The sequence below is a fragment of the Sturnus vulgaris genome, chromosome Z (genome assembly GCF_052056855.1).
Source record: "Sturnus vulgaris isolate bStuVul1 chromosome Z, bStuVul1.hap1, whole genome shotgun sequence".
In the NCBI taxonomy this organism is placed as follows: Eukaryota; Metazoa; Chordata; class Aves; order Passeriformes; family Sturnidae; genus Sturnus; species Sturnus vulgaris.
Window position 1 is genome coordinate 24,315,656 of NC_142283.1, and position 16,411 is coordinate 24,332,066.

A 16,411-nucleotide genomic window follows, 5' to 3' on the forward strand; every position below is an offset into this window, starting at 1 on the left:
GAAAATTGATTAGGCCCTGGTGACTGGGCTTCTGGTAAACGGTCAGTGGTTAGCACAGCTAAAACTCTCCCGGACAGTTTATCCCAAAACGCATAAAAAACTTCTTGCTGAGCAAGGGCTGAAGTCCAATTTCATTACATGAACAGGCTTAACACCCTATAAGGCTGAGAGGAAATAACACTTTAATAATTCAGGATGAAAGCTACGAGTGATGTTCTCGTTCTTCACCTGTGTTGTAAATACAAAAGTTTAATGAGAATATATGTGAAAGTATATGAAAACTGCTGTATTCAATCTAAAGTTATTCCAAATGAAATTACATTTTCTGAGAACAAAGAAGTTTTGCTGCAACAGTCATCAGCTCCAGTCATACCTGCATAAATAACGACAGCATGAGACAACTTCTCTTTCCAGCCAGGAACTAACTGCCTTTGAATTTTCTGAAATGCATCCATAACTAAATCTAAGTAGGAAACAGCTCCTGCGTCCTCTGACACTTCAAAAACTTCCTTGCTCTACTGGTACAAAAGAAAGAATTTCTGAAGAAGCTTTTTTCCCTAAAATTTTGAAAGATAGTGAAACCTTCCAAGAGATGTTTACTCAAACGGAGTAGAGCCTCTGCCATTCTCTCACCTTTCAGATTACTGCCTTCTCAACCACTACTTCAGGGATCATGTTTTGAAGCTTCTCAACGTAATTTTGATAATTTATGATTCTTACTTCAGCTAGAAATTTCATTCTAACAAGCCACAGACATAAAATAATCCCAAACTATATTTATTCCCTACAAAAGTTTCCATTTTTGCAATTTTTTTGTGCTGGAACAACAATAGTAGAGGAGCTGACAAATTTCTCAGCAGCCCAACTTCTAATAGCTTTAGCCCTAAGAATGCAGGCATCATTAACTGTCTTCTCCATATAAAATTTCTGCTCAATGCATTGTCTACTTAGGTTGTACTATGCTAGAAGGAACAAACATATTCTTTTCTAAATCCTGATGTCACTTATATTTATTACTGAACTATCAGAAACAACTAAATTATTTTCTAGCATATATCTGAGACATGGACCCAAGATGCTATCAATTCACACAAAAAGCTTTTTGTATTTTCTGTACTCTCAGAGAAGCAAAAACTGAGCAGAGTTCTAGATGTTTGAAATATTCTCTTATGTACAGAACTATTCATTACTGTGCTCTAACTAGAATTGATCATACTTTTCCAGCTTTTATAGTGTGTAATTGAAAATACATTTCCATGCTTTATAAAAGTTTTCATAAAATCACACATTTTAGACATTATTATACACAATAATTTTTGACCTTTTTGCACATTATCCATAAAGTTCCTTAAAATAATTTTCATATTTGCTCAAATCTCATGTTTACCTTATTTTTGTCTTTTTCAGGACTCATCCTAGAAGACATGCAGAGAATGCTAACTGTGCAGTTAGCATCTACTTGTTTTTCACCTCTTTTTCTTAAAATCTAGCAACTAACAAATTTCAAAAAAATACAGTTCAGATTTTGCTACCAACAAAAGATAAGACAGTTAGAAACTTCTACTTTTGGTGTCATGTTCCTCTTTTAGATAGTTTTCTATTTTTGTTGGTAAGACCAGGCTGTCTACAATTACCATTTGCACAAACATTAATATTAAGCCTTAGATGAAGAGTCCTCAGTTCTTACAGCAGAAACACCTCATCCTCATCACTTTTTTCATGATTCATAGGAAAGAAAAGAGGTGACTGTCCAGAAATAAATGGAGACTTCCAAAGGACATTAAAACCTTCAGCATGAGAAGATTTAAAATGAGAGCTTATTAATTTTTGATTCACCATTTGGAACTAAAGAAAACTATTGTCCCTAAAGCCACAATGTACACAATGACTGCATTGCAACTACTCTAATAAGAATACTTCATCTGCATGAGCAGTCTTCAAATACTGTAGCTAACAGATGCCACATAAAATTTTTGCTAGGAAAAACTCTACTTTGGTCAACAGCTATTGTATACAATTAAGAAACTTTCCTTATTTATTTGGTTCTTTCACAGGCCTAACAATCTCTTTAAAGTTCATTTCAACAACAGAAGCAATTAAAGTGTAATTTCCACATTAGCAAAGCAGACACTTTGAAATAACATCTATTTCATTTAAAGCAAACTTCATCAAGCTATACCAAACCAACGGCATCCTGTGACAGGACAATTGCGATTCATCCATTCTATTTGTAGCAACACAGGTTTGGCCTACATGTCTGCTTCTAGCTGTTGATGGGTGGCTTTGCAGGAAGATTCTGCATCATAAACTCTGCATCACACAATAAGTGCACCGCCTCACCACATAATTCTGGATCTAAAAGGAAAAATGTCCTTCTTAAAAATTGTAACAGGTGTTGGCAGTCAGAAGAATTGATCGCCATGGTTTCATCTTCGGAAACTGCAAAAGCTTACAAAGATCTGCAAAAGTTATCCATCTCCCAGTCTGTAATCACGCACCTCTCCATATTTTCTCACACTCCTCCTTACCAATTCCTACTGACCTGCTTTAAATTTTTGCTAACTTCATTATTCTCCTTATAAAGCAAGAATAATTTTGCAAACCACCCTAAGGCCCTAGCTGCAAAAAGCTGTTAAGAAAGTGGAAGTGCTGCCTACACAAGCAGTTCTGCTTAGAAACCATACAAGGAAAGTGTTCCACCTGTAGCTGAGATCACCTTGCTGAGGAGCATCTGAGAGATCTGCTTGGGTGGGCACTGACAGCCAGGCATGGCATCTGCAGCAGGCACAAAACACATGTTTTGTGTGTCAGTAAGTACAGCACACCAACAAGCTGCACGGCATGGCAAAGATGCCACAGGGCTCCTTCTCTCCTCTCCTGTTTTGAGAACAGTGACAGCAGCTGTACATGTATCCACCCATCTTGCAGACCTACCTAATGTATACAGGGGGCAGAAGACACAGCTGCCATCGCTTCATTGTCCACCTGGCCCACAGCCTACTACTGCTGTCTAGGAAAGTCTCTCTGGAAAAACACTGACTGGTAATTGAGTTGAGTTATTCAGCTCACTTCCACTTGCTTCACTGTAAAACATCTCTGCACTGACCCTTTTTTGTAACACTCTGTGTCAGTATTTTTATTAAAGTTTCATATATTTAAGTGCTTTGCACATTGTTCATATTTTTTCATTGTTTGTCTTTTTGGATCACAGTTTTTTGTTGTTGTTGTTGTTGTTGTTGCTGTTGTTTTTGTTTTTTTGTTTTTGGTTTCTTTCCCCAATTTCACTAATACATTAACTGAACTTCTTTGCTATCTTACTCTCAACAATTCTCAAGGCGTTTCTCCTTCTGGTATAATCTGAATATGTGTAAAGATTTTCCTATTTCCAGCAGTGTGCATCTGTAGAGTTTAAAAGATGTCACTTGACACCAGCGACTAAGGAAAGCAGTAGCTACAATTTCAATGCCAACACAAATTGGTGCCACCACCAAACTGCACAAAGTCCACTTCCCAGGCTGGAGTACAAGGCAGAGTTCAGCCTGAGCACTCCCATTTCCATTGCACACAAAGCAATTCCAGAGGCAGAAGAGGAAGGATAGACATGGCACCAGGGCTCTTCCTTCATAGGGATCAAGACACCAAAGAACGCTTCCTGGGGCCACCAGGTACACAAAGCCAATATTAACTCTTCTGTGGTCTGTGTAACCACTCCTGTATGCACAAATATTATAATTTACTCCCCTTTCCACCCTATTTTAAAACAGGGACCTCACCCAAAAGCAAACACAGTGGCATTTGGCATTGATCACACTAATCCAACGCATTTGCAGCTTCAGATGCTAGAGAATTACACTTTATCTCTTAAAATCAAATATACACATATTTTTCTACATCCATTCAACAATTGCTCTTGTGTGTCTTTTAATTAGATCATCAATTGCTTCTATTGAAATAAAAATCATTAGCTCTTTTCTTACAGGATTTTACACTTTCCACAACAAACACTGATTAGTTACTGTAAAAGTTTCAGAAGAATAATTGGTTTTAAAGAATTATATTCAAGGACTGTAAGCTTTTGGGATTGTAGGAGAGGCTAGAAGAGAGTTCATTTTTATATTTACTGTGCCACACTTCATATTCCTCAGGTCCATCATAAAAACAGACCAAACCAAACCAAAACACAAGCCCCAAAAAACGCAGAGTAATGCCAGCATCTGACTTTTTCCCATTGTTCCATGTATTTTTTTTTTCTCAAAGATAATTTTAATGTAATTAGTGGTGAGGCTTTCATTATTGTTTTACCTATCCTAACACAGCAGCTACTTGGCTTGATTTTTTGTTAAGAATACTTTCTGCCTCTCAAGATGTTTATCTGAAATTCATTACCATGACATTCTGATTGGAACCTTTGTCCTTCCAAGGCAGCTGCAGAACTTATAATCACTAAAAAAACCCCAATCAGAGACATGAAGGTATCATCCATACATTTGAGATGTCAATGTGTATGTATAAAAATAGTATGTATAAATCCATATACAAGATTTTCATGGAAGCAGTGGAAGTGACTCTATGAGTCTTCTCATTCTGCAATCCCTGCAAGGTGGCAATAAACACAGCTCCTCCATCCCTTTTCCTACTGAATTTATGACCACATTTCATTCGCTCTGGCATCAATACCCAACACAGAAAGGAGTAAAGGTAACTACCCCAGAAGATGGCAGATTTGAGCTCAGCCAACAGCCCTGACAAAGCCCTCTGAGCCATTTCTCTGCTTTTAGCCCGTACCTTTCAACTCCACTGCAAACTCTGTATTTAAGGAGATACACATTTACCACTTTTTTTGCAAAATATACTGCAAGTTTTTATCAGCCTTTATCAATAAAGGTCAATAAACTGAAACCTATCAGGATTAAAAAAAAAAAAAAGGAAGCATTTGTAAAAAAGGCCTTTTTTACTCTCTGGACATAAAATATATACTTATTATAAATGAATATTCTATCAACTATCTGCTTAAAAGGGGCAATGCTTTGACACCATTTGCTTTCAGCCATAATCCCAATACAGCTGTTTTAAAAGAGGCAGATACTGGAACTTTATTACTTATCAATGGCAAAAATTCAGAAGCAAGTATATATCTCCTTGTCATACACGGTACATATATGAAAATTATTCAGCCTTTCTCATTCACAGAAGTTGATACAAATAAGAGTGGCAGAGTCCAGAACTTGTTTACATCTAATTTACTGAAGATATGTGTAACTTTTCCTGGCATTACAGTACATTGCCTTACTCCCTGCCCAACTTTGACCAAATGGTGCAGTACAAAAAATTAAAACCAGACATGAAAGACACTTAATAAACATATATTGAGCATGCACGACCTAACAATTACTGCAGGGTATTAATGGTAGCAAAAGCCCTCACTGTACAAATTGCACAACGTAATTTCACTTAGAGCAATGGATTGCTATGAATAATATATTAGACTTGCAAGAAATAGAGTAGGAAACTATGCACAAAAAAGAATTTTATAAGTTTAGCCACCACTATGTCTCTTCATGATTAATTTTAAGAAACGAAAGTCAGAACTGAAGGTCCATTATTAGCCCTGGTCCAATTACACATGCCTAAAAAAGATCAAGATGATATGATACCTTAACATTTAAAGAAAGGCTTTACTGAGATTTCTAAAGCTATGAATTACGTCAAGGTGCAATTTGTTTCTCTGTATTTCATTACGATGCTACTAAATTTTGCCTAAAGAAGAAGAAAACTCCATTTCATTACCAGGAATGAAAGACTGTGGAAATGGACTGATTAAGTATACGCTCTACAAGTCAGCAGATAAGTATTTCTTTACGACTACTGAAAGTTTTGGGCTTAATTTCAAATTAATTAACAGCAAATGTAATATCATATCCAATTAACAAATTCACTCACCATGATTCCAGTAAGTAAACAGACCCCTTTTCCACAGTATGTATTTGGTACCATATCCCCATATCCAATGGATAGAAAAGTTATTGAAATCAACCACATTGCTCCAAGGAAGTTGCTAGTAACATCCTGTTGGTCATGGTATCTGAAAAGAAGAAGAAAATTTCTTTATAAGGAAAACATTTGTGCTCTCAGAAAAAATTGCATTAACTGGTCATACAATCATTTTTGCATACAATCTCATTTTAAAGCATCTGTAAGGAATTAAATAAATACAGTTACATCAGCAGGAATGAATCAGAAGGTATAAAGATAGCACTAGTAGTAGAAATTATTTGTAATTCAGTTTTTGGTTATTATTGTAAAGTAGCAGAAATCTCTGTTTTCAACAGAATCTCTTCACCAGGGGTACAAGTCCTGGTAATACTCAGCAGTAGCATAAGACACCTATCTACCACAGTTGCTGCAGTCTGAGGCAAATATAGGAGTCAAAAAAGGCTGTGTGCACAACCAGACAGCAGAGTACATTTTCATCTCCTTGGCATAAATGCAAGTCTATGATCAGAAATCCAATCGTGAGCTAACACATAAATGCTGACTTAGACAACCTATGGTCTTGCCTCTCCTTCTACAAGTTTAAGGTAAATTAAAAAGTATTTTATTTCTCACCATCAAAAGATGTTTACCTCAAATATAACAAATCTCCCTTTAGTGTAAGTCAGCTATTTTGTGAAATTTCATGATGTGCATTTCTTGGCTTAGTTTCAATATTATAGTAGAATATGTTCTTTTTTCGCTTCCAAAAACCACCGAGTTCAGATTAATAAGCTTGCCTTCACATGACAAATACACCTAATAGAAGGTGAAGATACGTTTTGCATTTAAAAACCTGTTGTCACCACTCACTCTGTGGTGGGAAAAAAAATGCCTAATAGCCTAAAAGTAGGTGGAATTTTTTTCCCTGAACAGAGCAGCTCTGCTACAGAGACTATCTGCAGCAGCCACTGCAGACTCAAGGTTGCAATCACCCCTGCAGCTGCTGTGAAGCCTCAGGTTAACTAAATTCTGTTAGATTCCCCAAGGGTATTATTGTAGCCAGTCCCTAAATCCGTGTCTCACAGGGGGTCATAGAGGGCCATTTATTTAATTAGTTTACAAATCCGTAAACAACCTGCTTCCCACAACTGAAATAACTGCTTCTGTTTCCGTCCTTTCCGGACCACGGTCTCCGTGACGGACCAAGAATGCAGAGCAAGCACGCAGGCAGTCTCAGGAAACTTCCTGTTCTCACACTTGTAAGATATTCACCATAAATGTCTGCAAAATATTGTCTTCAAAGTCCCACACATGCTCCGATGCTTACAACAACATAAAAGCTCTTTGACCGCAGAGACCACAGCAATCACTCCAGTCGAGCCTGTTCCATACTTGGCCTGTATTTTCCTCTCTCCTCGTGTCAGTGTTGTTCCCTCACATACTTTATACAAGTTTTTCTGTTCTGCCTAGAACAAAACTTAAAACAATGTAGTAAAAATCCACATTTGAAGGTCCTAAGGACATAAACAATGATAACCACAACAGGAAAAGGAGTTAAAAAAAAGAACAGCAAACTTAACTCATGACCACAGAGCTTTGCATATAGCAAAACACAATCTGACATTGGTTTTTTTTCTAGGTTGCACTAAATGTTATGGATTTTAGTCTTCACTTAACAAATATTGCACACTTAACAAATATTGCAAATAACAGCTGTGAAATATACAGATGTGAAGAGAGAAACAGAGTTGTCCCATCCAGAAGGCAAGAAGAAAGCCTGTGTATGTATCATGCTAATCCCTACAGAGTATCAAGTAAGAGATACGATCCACAGGGCATGGATGAGCTTCACAGAAGGATATTAAAGCCACAATACATTCTAAGGTTAGCAACTCAAGTAAATATTAATAAATGCTCACATAAATATTTATTATACATTTCTTTAATGCCTCTCTTTGGATTTTGAACCAGGTTCTTTCCATGCTTCATATAACTGAAAACAGAACATTCAAAGACAACTCACTAAGTTCCAGAAATAAATAACCCATAAAGAATGTCAAAACTACTTTCCTAAGCCTTGAATGACATGGAGAAGAGAGGAGTCTTTATCCATTTACTCCTTTACCCATGTCAGAAAACATACAAGCCAACTTACACATAGATTCTTTAAGAAAGGTGACATACATTTTAAAAAGCACATCAGATTTTCCAAGTTTCATTGGGGACATGGAGACAATTAGATGAACTATTCACTAAAGCCATCTACATCACTATTTGTTAGCACAGTTCAAGAACAGGTTTAAATATTTTCATCTTGTTAGCTCAGGTCTCCTGGATTTCCTGCTTGGAGTAATTCACCTAGTTACGATTTTAAGGCTATAGTTCAGCAATCAAATATTGCACACTTAATTTAAAAACCATCACCAGTACTTATGAATGAATTTACTGTGACTAAGAAACAAAGGCTGTTTTGTGTTCTCCCTATTGCTGCAACTGCTCAAGCACTGTAAGGCATGCAAATTACCTAATTTGATATTTCAAAAAAAAACCAGAAAACTTTTTGTCTTGCAACTGTACAAGGAAAGCTGAAGGGCTGACTTCTCAAGTTAAAAATCTCTAAGTAAAATTGAGACAATATAAAAGGGTATCATAGTCATGATAATTCTCTAATTTCTTTGCCATGTTTTTAAGAAGATGGTTTAATCTAGTATCATACTTAGGATTTTTGAATCTCTGTGGTTAGCAGTTCTGGTACATGTCTACACACATTTTGGATTTTCATAAGATTACAGTTGTGTCAGCACAGATTTCCAAGTACTTCACTAAGCCACTAGGCACCACTATCACGTGGGACTCAAGCCTGAGCCAGTAAAGCCAGGACAGTTTTCTGCTACCTTGTGTCCACAATCAGGCAAAAAATTGTTACATATGCATCACAGCACGAAAAGCAGTATCTTAAGAAAGAATGTTATTTGTACAGTCATGGAAATGGCTAAAAATTAAGACTAGAGGCATTTAAATTGCTTTGTTTTGAGGGGGAAAGAAATCAACCCACTGCCTTACACTTGCTTTCAAAGTTACCAAAGACTGAACTTCTCCATTTATTCAGGGAACAGTGAAATGGACACAGCAGAAGTGAAACTTTCTCATGTTTTTCTATAAGTGCAGCTCTAATGTGTAGCACCAGAAGTCACCAGAAGATCTCATAAAAGCCATTCCTACAACTGTATCTTTCACTTCACTTCACTTCACGATGGAGATTATCCCCAGCAGACCCAATTCCAGTGGACATAACAGAAAAAAGAAAAGCCAACCACACCAGGACAGCAGCAGAGCTGTCTCACCCACTGTCAGTCATCATAAGCCACTACAATCATCTCCTCATTCCAGCTGGACTGTGAAAGACAGCTCGGATGTAACACATTCCAATAACCAATTGTAGTTTTCCTGAAGTATCAGTTCAATCCATATCTGATACTTCTGAAAACCAGCAGGAAAACACTTTACCATGAAGAACTAGAGAACCTGAAAGCTCAGAGTTAAAGAAAAAGGAACAATGATTTCCTTTCTATGACAAGTTTCACACAAAGCAGAATCTTGTCATTACCAACCAAACTCCAAACAGTGAAGATTTGTTGTCATTAATTCTTAATTATAAAAGAAGTTTTATTTTTTATATTTTTTATTTGTAAAATTAATCACAACAAATATATTCATGTAAATATTTAAAGCCCATTATTCTTAATCAATAAAAACTTGCACAAGAAAGATAAAGAATCACTTGACGATTAGAACTAGTATTTAACTTTATTAAAACTGCATTTATATAGAGTTTGATTTTCTCGATTACACCCAGCCTCTCATAGCTGCAGAATAAAGGGTCATTTAGAAAAGCTATGTATTCCTGCAGTGTACAAAAATCATTTGCTGAAGTCACACATGCGTTAAGAAATATTTATCACACTTCTTTTCTAATATAAGGGATATGTCAGCAGGCAGGCAGTGCTGCAGCTGGAACACACTATTCACCAGGCAATCACCATCCTGTGAAACACCACTATCCAGTTCTCACTAATCAGCATATATAAGTCTTGACACCACTATAATTTAAACCAAAAATAGCTGAATGATTATATTTGCGAAAAAATAGCATGGCTCAATTCCTTCTCAAGTCAAACTGAGTGGGAGTTTTACAACTCATCCCAGAAAAATATAAATATATTCCTCAGACGACAGTACTGCGGTGTCTTTGTTTGCCAAAGAAATATTTCAAAGTCTTTATCAAACAGCAGTCTCCTTCTGCTTTCACTGTTGGTATCAGGATTTTCAGTACTGCTTCCCTTCCCTGTTTGTATGTGATGAAGTTTCATTTAATTGGTAAAACATCTGCTTTTTAGCAGCACATAATTATCACACATTCACATCTGGACGTCTAAGATACATTCATCTTAAAAAGAGATTAATAAGAAGAAATCAAGTATAATATTAAGCTTGACCACTGGTGCCTTAATTCACACTCAGCAGTTTCAATTCAGTTACTCTTGCCTCCATGAACAGCCCCTGATAACTTTGCTACCTTTGGTTTTGCCTTCTTGAACAAGTCAAGGAAAGAACTAAAAATGATTGAAAAGATGACTATTTCTGTAGAAGAAAATGGCCTGCTTTTACCATAATCATGAAGAAAATCCTGGCAATGGCAATTCAGGCTGAGTTTTTTCTTGTCAAACCTTAAAATCTTTAAGGCTATTAACAGCTGGAAACAGTCTTATCCCATTAAAACAGAAACTTGTCAAGGCTCTGTTGAGAAATTGATTGATCTAACCACCTATTAAAGCTCCCCCACAGCATCAGACCATTCTGTTACTAACTGCCTTTTCAGTCTTAGTTAGATGGTTAGTACAGGCAGCATTTTATCTGTGACAATAACAGAGATGTCTTTGTATTCCTTCTCCCTTCCTCCTGTTTAAAAGAAAGGAAAAAAGAAATCCATAATGGCACATAGAAGGAACAGTGGGGTTGACTCCAAAAATGATGAAGTCAATGGAATAAATGCTGCCTGCCTTGATGGGCTTAGGATCAGAAAGGCAGCTTGGAAAAATGTACTGCCGCCCCTCATCTTTTCCTGACATTGCTGAAGTCCCCAAAATATTTATGAAGAGCAGCAAAAATGTTCTTGTCACAATAACTGCTTAATGAAAGTATGAAACACAACAAATGCCTGCATTTCAAACAGACTGACTCACAACAGTAGCAGTTGTGAACCTGATCAAAAGTAATGGGTAAGAGTCAGCTGATCGGATTGATTCTACCACAGCCAAAAATGTTAACGGTTTTTTTGTTAAGAGCATTTTCAGGCTATTTACAGAGAGCTCATTAAACCAAGAAATGTGAAGTATTCTATGTAATTAGCATAAGTTATTATGCTAGCTAAGATGAATGAAAAATATGATCTAAAAGAAAACGAAAGGACATAGGAGAGAAAAATCAACACAAAATCAGATGGGTGAGATAGTATGTTTTTTAAAAAATTATCTTTTTTTTAATATAAATTATGGTTTAAATATAAGAGTGAAAACATAAAATTACCCCTAGCTGCTGTCAGATACCCACCCATCAATGCTTGAGCAACAGAGAACCCAGCCATAGACAAATAAAGATTAATTGCCGTTTTTATTAAGGGTGCCAAGCTTTTATTTGTCCTTGGCTGGTGGAAGCCTTGTCTTCAATGGTGCTGTAGACAGCTGTTGCTGTGCTAAATCAGTATACCTGTCTGCAGCTGCAGTAGATGGGAAGACTTTCCATCTTTCCAAGAGAAGCTGTTCAGTTACAAGCAAAAAAAATGCTGAAACTCCTTAAAAGTACCTGACCCCCCTTTTTTTGTGTGTGTTTTTTCTTGTTTTATTTTGTTTTTGTTTTTTTGGGTTTTCTTTTAATTTGTTTTTTTTTGTTTTTATTTTTTTGTTTGTTTTTTTTCGTTTTGTTTTGTTTTAAATTTGTGCTTCCAATAATACTGTTACAAATGTTAAAGAGAATCTGTTGAATCAATTTTGTAAGGATTGGGAAATTGGGAAAGCTTTAAATTCATGACAGACAGACAGCCACTAAAAAGAATAGAAGTAAAGATAGGAGAGCTCAGTATCAATGTATCAAAAAACTAATCTTGCAAATAAAGTGGTATCTACTGCTTCAGAAGGTCTTGACTATGTGAAAATAGTAATGTGTCTTATCAAAAATTTCAGAGAGTTTAAGGAGAACTTTTCCTTCCCTCAATTAAGAAAAACACCCACTTCTCCTCAAGTCCCAGTTTTGGTACATATCCCCCAGTACAGGTGTATTCTTACTCCCACTGTGTTCTTTTCAGCAGTTTCAAGCTATTTTGTTCATGCAGTGGCATAATTGAAGTTGTGACTTGTTGTGACTCAGCAGTATAATGAATATTCCTGAAGCCCTTGGAAAACTCTACAAAAAGTCCTAAATAAACCCTTATCTCCTAGAGATCTGAATGAGATTTGCCTACAGAAGTGTTCTTTAAACATATAATCTGTTTTGAAAAAAATCAGGTTCACTGTGCCTAAACATGGATCAATTTAATAAACATAAATGTGCATAACAGAACAGAGTCAGGTATGTAGGAATACCTTTGTGTCTTTCAGAGGTGAAAGCTGGGACTAAAAGTAGCAGCTGTCACAAAGGTTCCATGACTGATTCTTCTGACTTCAAAAAACTTACATTCATTATTCTTTGTACAAAATTCTGTTTAATCTTAAGAATTTGGACTAAAGCATTTTATTATGTTCAGACCATCTTCCTTCAGAAAGATCTATCTTCTTCATGTTGTAGAGCAGGCTCAAGAATTCAGCTTTTCTCAGCTCTATTTCTTTACATTTGATAATATTCTGTCACCAATAAAAAGAGTTGGCATGTTTCAAAGGAGCGCCTTTAGATTTTAAAAAAACTCCCTAACCTTTCCCAGTTACACACACCCAGATTGAAGAGCAACTAAGCATGCTTCATACATAGCTCAAGCTTTAAGAGGCAAAATCAGGCTCTAATGGTCGGTATTAGTTGCTGAATCAGGAGTAGCAATCAGCACCAAAACAGTATGGTATGAGTAAGTGCCCTTATTCATGACTTTGATTTCTGTGATCACGTCACTTCTTGGTCTTCACAAAAAACACGCTAACATCTTTTCCAATGCAAAACACAACTGGTCACAGCATAAAGTACCTTATTGGCACACATTTTTGGCCTCATTTTTTTGGAAATGAAGTATCACATTTTAATTCTTCAAAGCTCTCTGACAGACTCTTTGGAGTTAAGAAGACTCTTGTTACAGCTGATGATCATTTTTGTGGCCTTCACCTTCTGAGCTCTCAGCTTCACAGTTTGATTAGCCTGTATGCCCAAAGCCCTGGCTAAAGCCCAATGAACTCAAAGTCCTTTATAATGACATGCATGTTTAAAAATTATTCTCTTAAATTAGACATTAAAAAATTACATAACGCCCAAATTCTTCATTTTGCCAAAAATAGTGGCACATCCCAAAGAAGCAAAATGGCCTTTATATGCATCAGTATCCTTTCATGAAGTAACATGGAAAAAATTCTTAGTGAACAAGCAATACATCAGGCTTTCCATAAAGCACAGGAAAAATGAGTAGTTGATACCCTTTTGTTACTTTAACAGCTTAGTGAGGAGAGCACTGACCATGGGGAATGAATTGGTTGTCAGGCTCTTCATAAGCACAAAGCTGATTTACATCAGCATCTTCATCTCACTGTTTTACCTGTTAGGATACAGGCTGTCTAAGTATCTAAGAATATGTTTTTGAAGGTATTTGAATTTAAAATTAAATTTAAAATGGCTCTTTAATCCAGTAGAAAGAAATACTGTCTGAAAAGCTTAAGACAGAAGCTGGAAAATGTCTGTTAAAACCCCTGACAAGCCACATTTTGAGTAAACATTAACTCTGCTTCAAAAGCAAAATTCAACAAGTAATCCAGAAAGGACAGTGACTGCAAACATGCTGACTACAAGAAATAAAATCTGAAATATCTAAGAGCTGCTCCTTCTGTAGTTCTGTATATTATCTTTATCAGAAGTTCTGTAAACTAAGCTACTATAAATATGCAGTCAATGTGACATTAAAATACATGAAAATGAAAGAAGGAAACTGAAGCAAGCTTGAGGGAAATCTATTTGTCAGTACTTTTTAATCTTATTTTAAGAGATATGCATTCATATTTCCTTACAGCCATATTTTTTACACAGTCTAATCACTAAAATTTGTCAATATAATAAGAAGGAATTTTATTTTGAAAGTTTTCTTGAATTTTTCAAGGTCCACAAAAGCACTGGCTAAAGCTGTGCTATGATGGAAATATGAATCATTCAAAATCAAAGAGTTTCTTAATGAGCTCAACTGTGAATCAGTCATAATATTCACTAATTCTAACCCTTCTAAAATTTTCCCTTATCTTGCATTTTGAATTTTCTCTAGAGATAGCCTGTTACTATTTTATACCTAAGCCTCTCTCAGAAGGAAGATTGTTTTAAAAACTGAGATTATACGAATCAACTGATATACAAGATTCTGAACTAGTTTGCTGAAAAAAAACTTTAGAAATAGAAGTTTTAGAAAGTAGAAATAGAATTAATCACTACAGACTTTAAATGAAACATGCTTTTTTCTTTTTTTTCTGGCATAAACCAGCAGAACTAAGTAAAAGTTTGCCTTTTTCAGGGGAAGAAAACAGGAGGAGGTGAAATTATATAGCCAAGATTATGCTGAATTCTTAAAAAAAGACTGACAAACAGAGCATTTTGAAGGCATTTTTCTCTAACGGAACTAATTTATCATCACAAAATTTACTAGTTCTGTAGCTGATGTATTACCTTCTACAAAGAGGAATGAATTACAAGCTCATGGTCATAATACCTGCTGGTTTGGGGTTTTTTGTCCCAATTTCTTTAGTATATCAACAATTTTACCAACATATGCTAGTTCTGTAATGTAATGGACATTGGGAACAGATGACTAAAATAAAATAAAATAAAATAAAATAAAATAAAATAAAATAAAATAAAATAAAATAAAATAAAATAAAATAAAATAAAATAAAACAAATAAAATAAAATGCCTATGCCAATTCTCTTTCCTTTAGAACTGAAAAACAGAATACTAGATTCATCAAAATGCATGTTCTGGATAAACTGGGGAATAAAACTTAAATTAGATAATAAAACTGGTTTAAATCAGACAGCACCTTACAAGTAAATTCTAAAAAATCTAGACAGAATTCACTTCGTTTGAATCAGAACAGAAGCAGTCAGTACAAGTTTCATTGAGTTCTTCAGAATTGGGGACTAGTTTAACACTGTATCAGGAACATTGCTGCAGCTACATGCTCAACTTAAATTAGTCAAATTGAACTTATTGATTACATTTTCATTTATTTTATAAAAAGGAATGGCTGTATTTACAGTTTAACTTCTGTAAGTCACTTCTTTAAACTAAGCAGATTTTAGTGAATATTTCTAAAGACAATTCCGAACCCAAAGTCTGTGTACTTTTGAGAGTCGGCTGAAAGTTTGCACCAAATCTCACTAACAGTTCATTAGTGAAGTACTGGGGACTACATTTAATGTTCTGAAATATAAAGCATAAAAACATAAGCATGGATTGCTGTATGGGAAAAGAAACAAAGAAAGCACTTTAAACAAGTATTTTCCACTTACTATTTATGTATGAAACTTCAGCATGAGATTGTCAATATTTAAGAAAAAAACCCCAGGGCTCTCCCTTTTGAAATTTTGTTCTCTTTGTCAAACAGATCACAAGGTTTACTTTGGAGTAAATTTTTGTGATTAATGTAAAGAAGTTTGTTTACAGGGATTGAGAAAGGTTATCTACAGAGAAGAGATTCTTGTCACTCTGTTACCGTATGTCTTACAGAGCAGTGAGTTTACACAGACCAGCTACAGGATGGGCTTCTGCCACAGGGTCCTCAAGGTAAATGCAAGTTGAGACAATATCATAATTCCAGACAGGCTAGGAAAAAATGCAATAGAGCTACATGTAGTACTTTACTCTGGCGATGGTAATAAATCCTCATTTGCTTATACAGACCTCTGCAGTGTCACATTTGAAGACAGATGTGTTGCCCACCTAAATGCAACCAAAAAGAAAAGGCTTAGGAGACCTTCACCATAATATGTTAAATATGCTAGATGCAATTATGGTTTTCTTTGCTCTATCTTAGGCTTCGATATGTTGCCACCAAATTCTGTTATACTGTCAGTGTGAGATCATATGAAGTCTGAACCTTGTACTTTTCACCCCCTTTTGTCATTAAAAAGAGTAAAATTTGACTTTTTGCTAGTCAGGCGAAAAAACTTGCATTTTCAGTTTGCTACTTGCTTTCAGGATAGAACAACT

The 16,411-nt window shown here is 35.6% G+C and overlaps 1 protein-coding gene across 1 annotated transcript in view; it reads right to left on the bottom strand.

Annotated features, from left to right (window-relative positions):
* The window catches only part of KCNN2 (potassium calcium-activated channel subfamily N member 2), a 71,384-nt gene that overhangs the window by 19,675 nt on the left and 35,298 nt on the right, over positions 1 to 16,411 (bottom strand). The window contains exon 4 of the mRNA XM_014874398.2: positions 5,941 to 6,082. Within this exon, the coding sequence (XP_014729884.1) occupies positions 5,941 to 6,082 (142 nt within the window). The remainder of the gene's footprint in view (positions 1 to 5,940; positions 6,083 to 16,411) is intronic.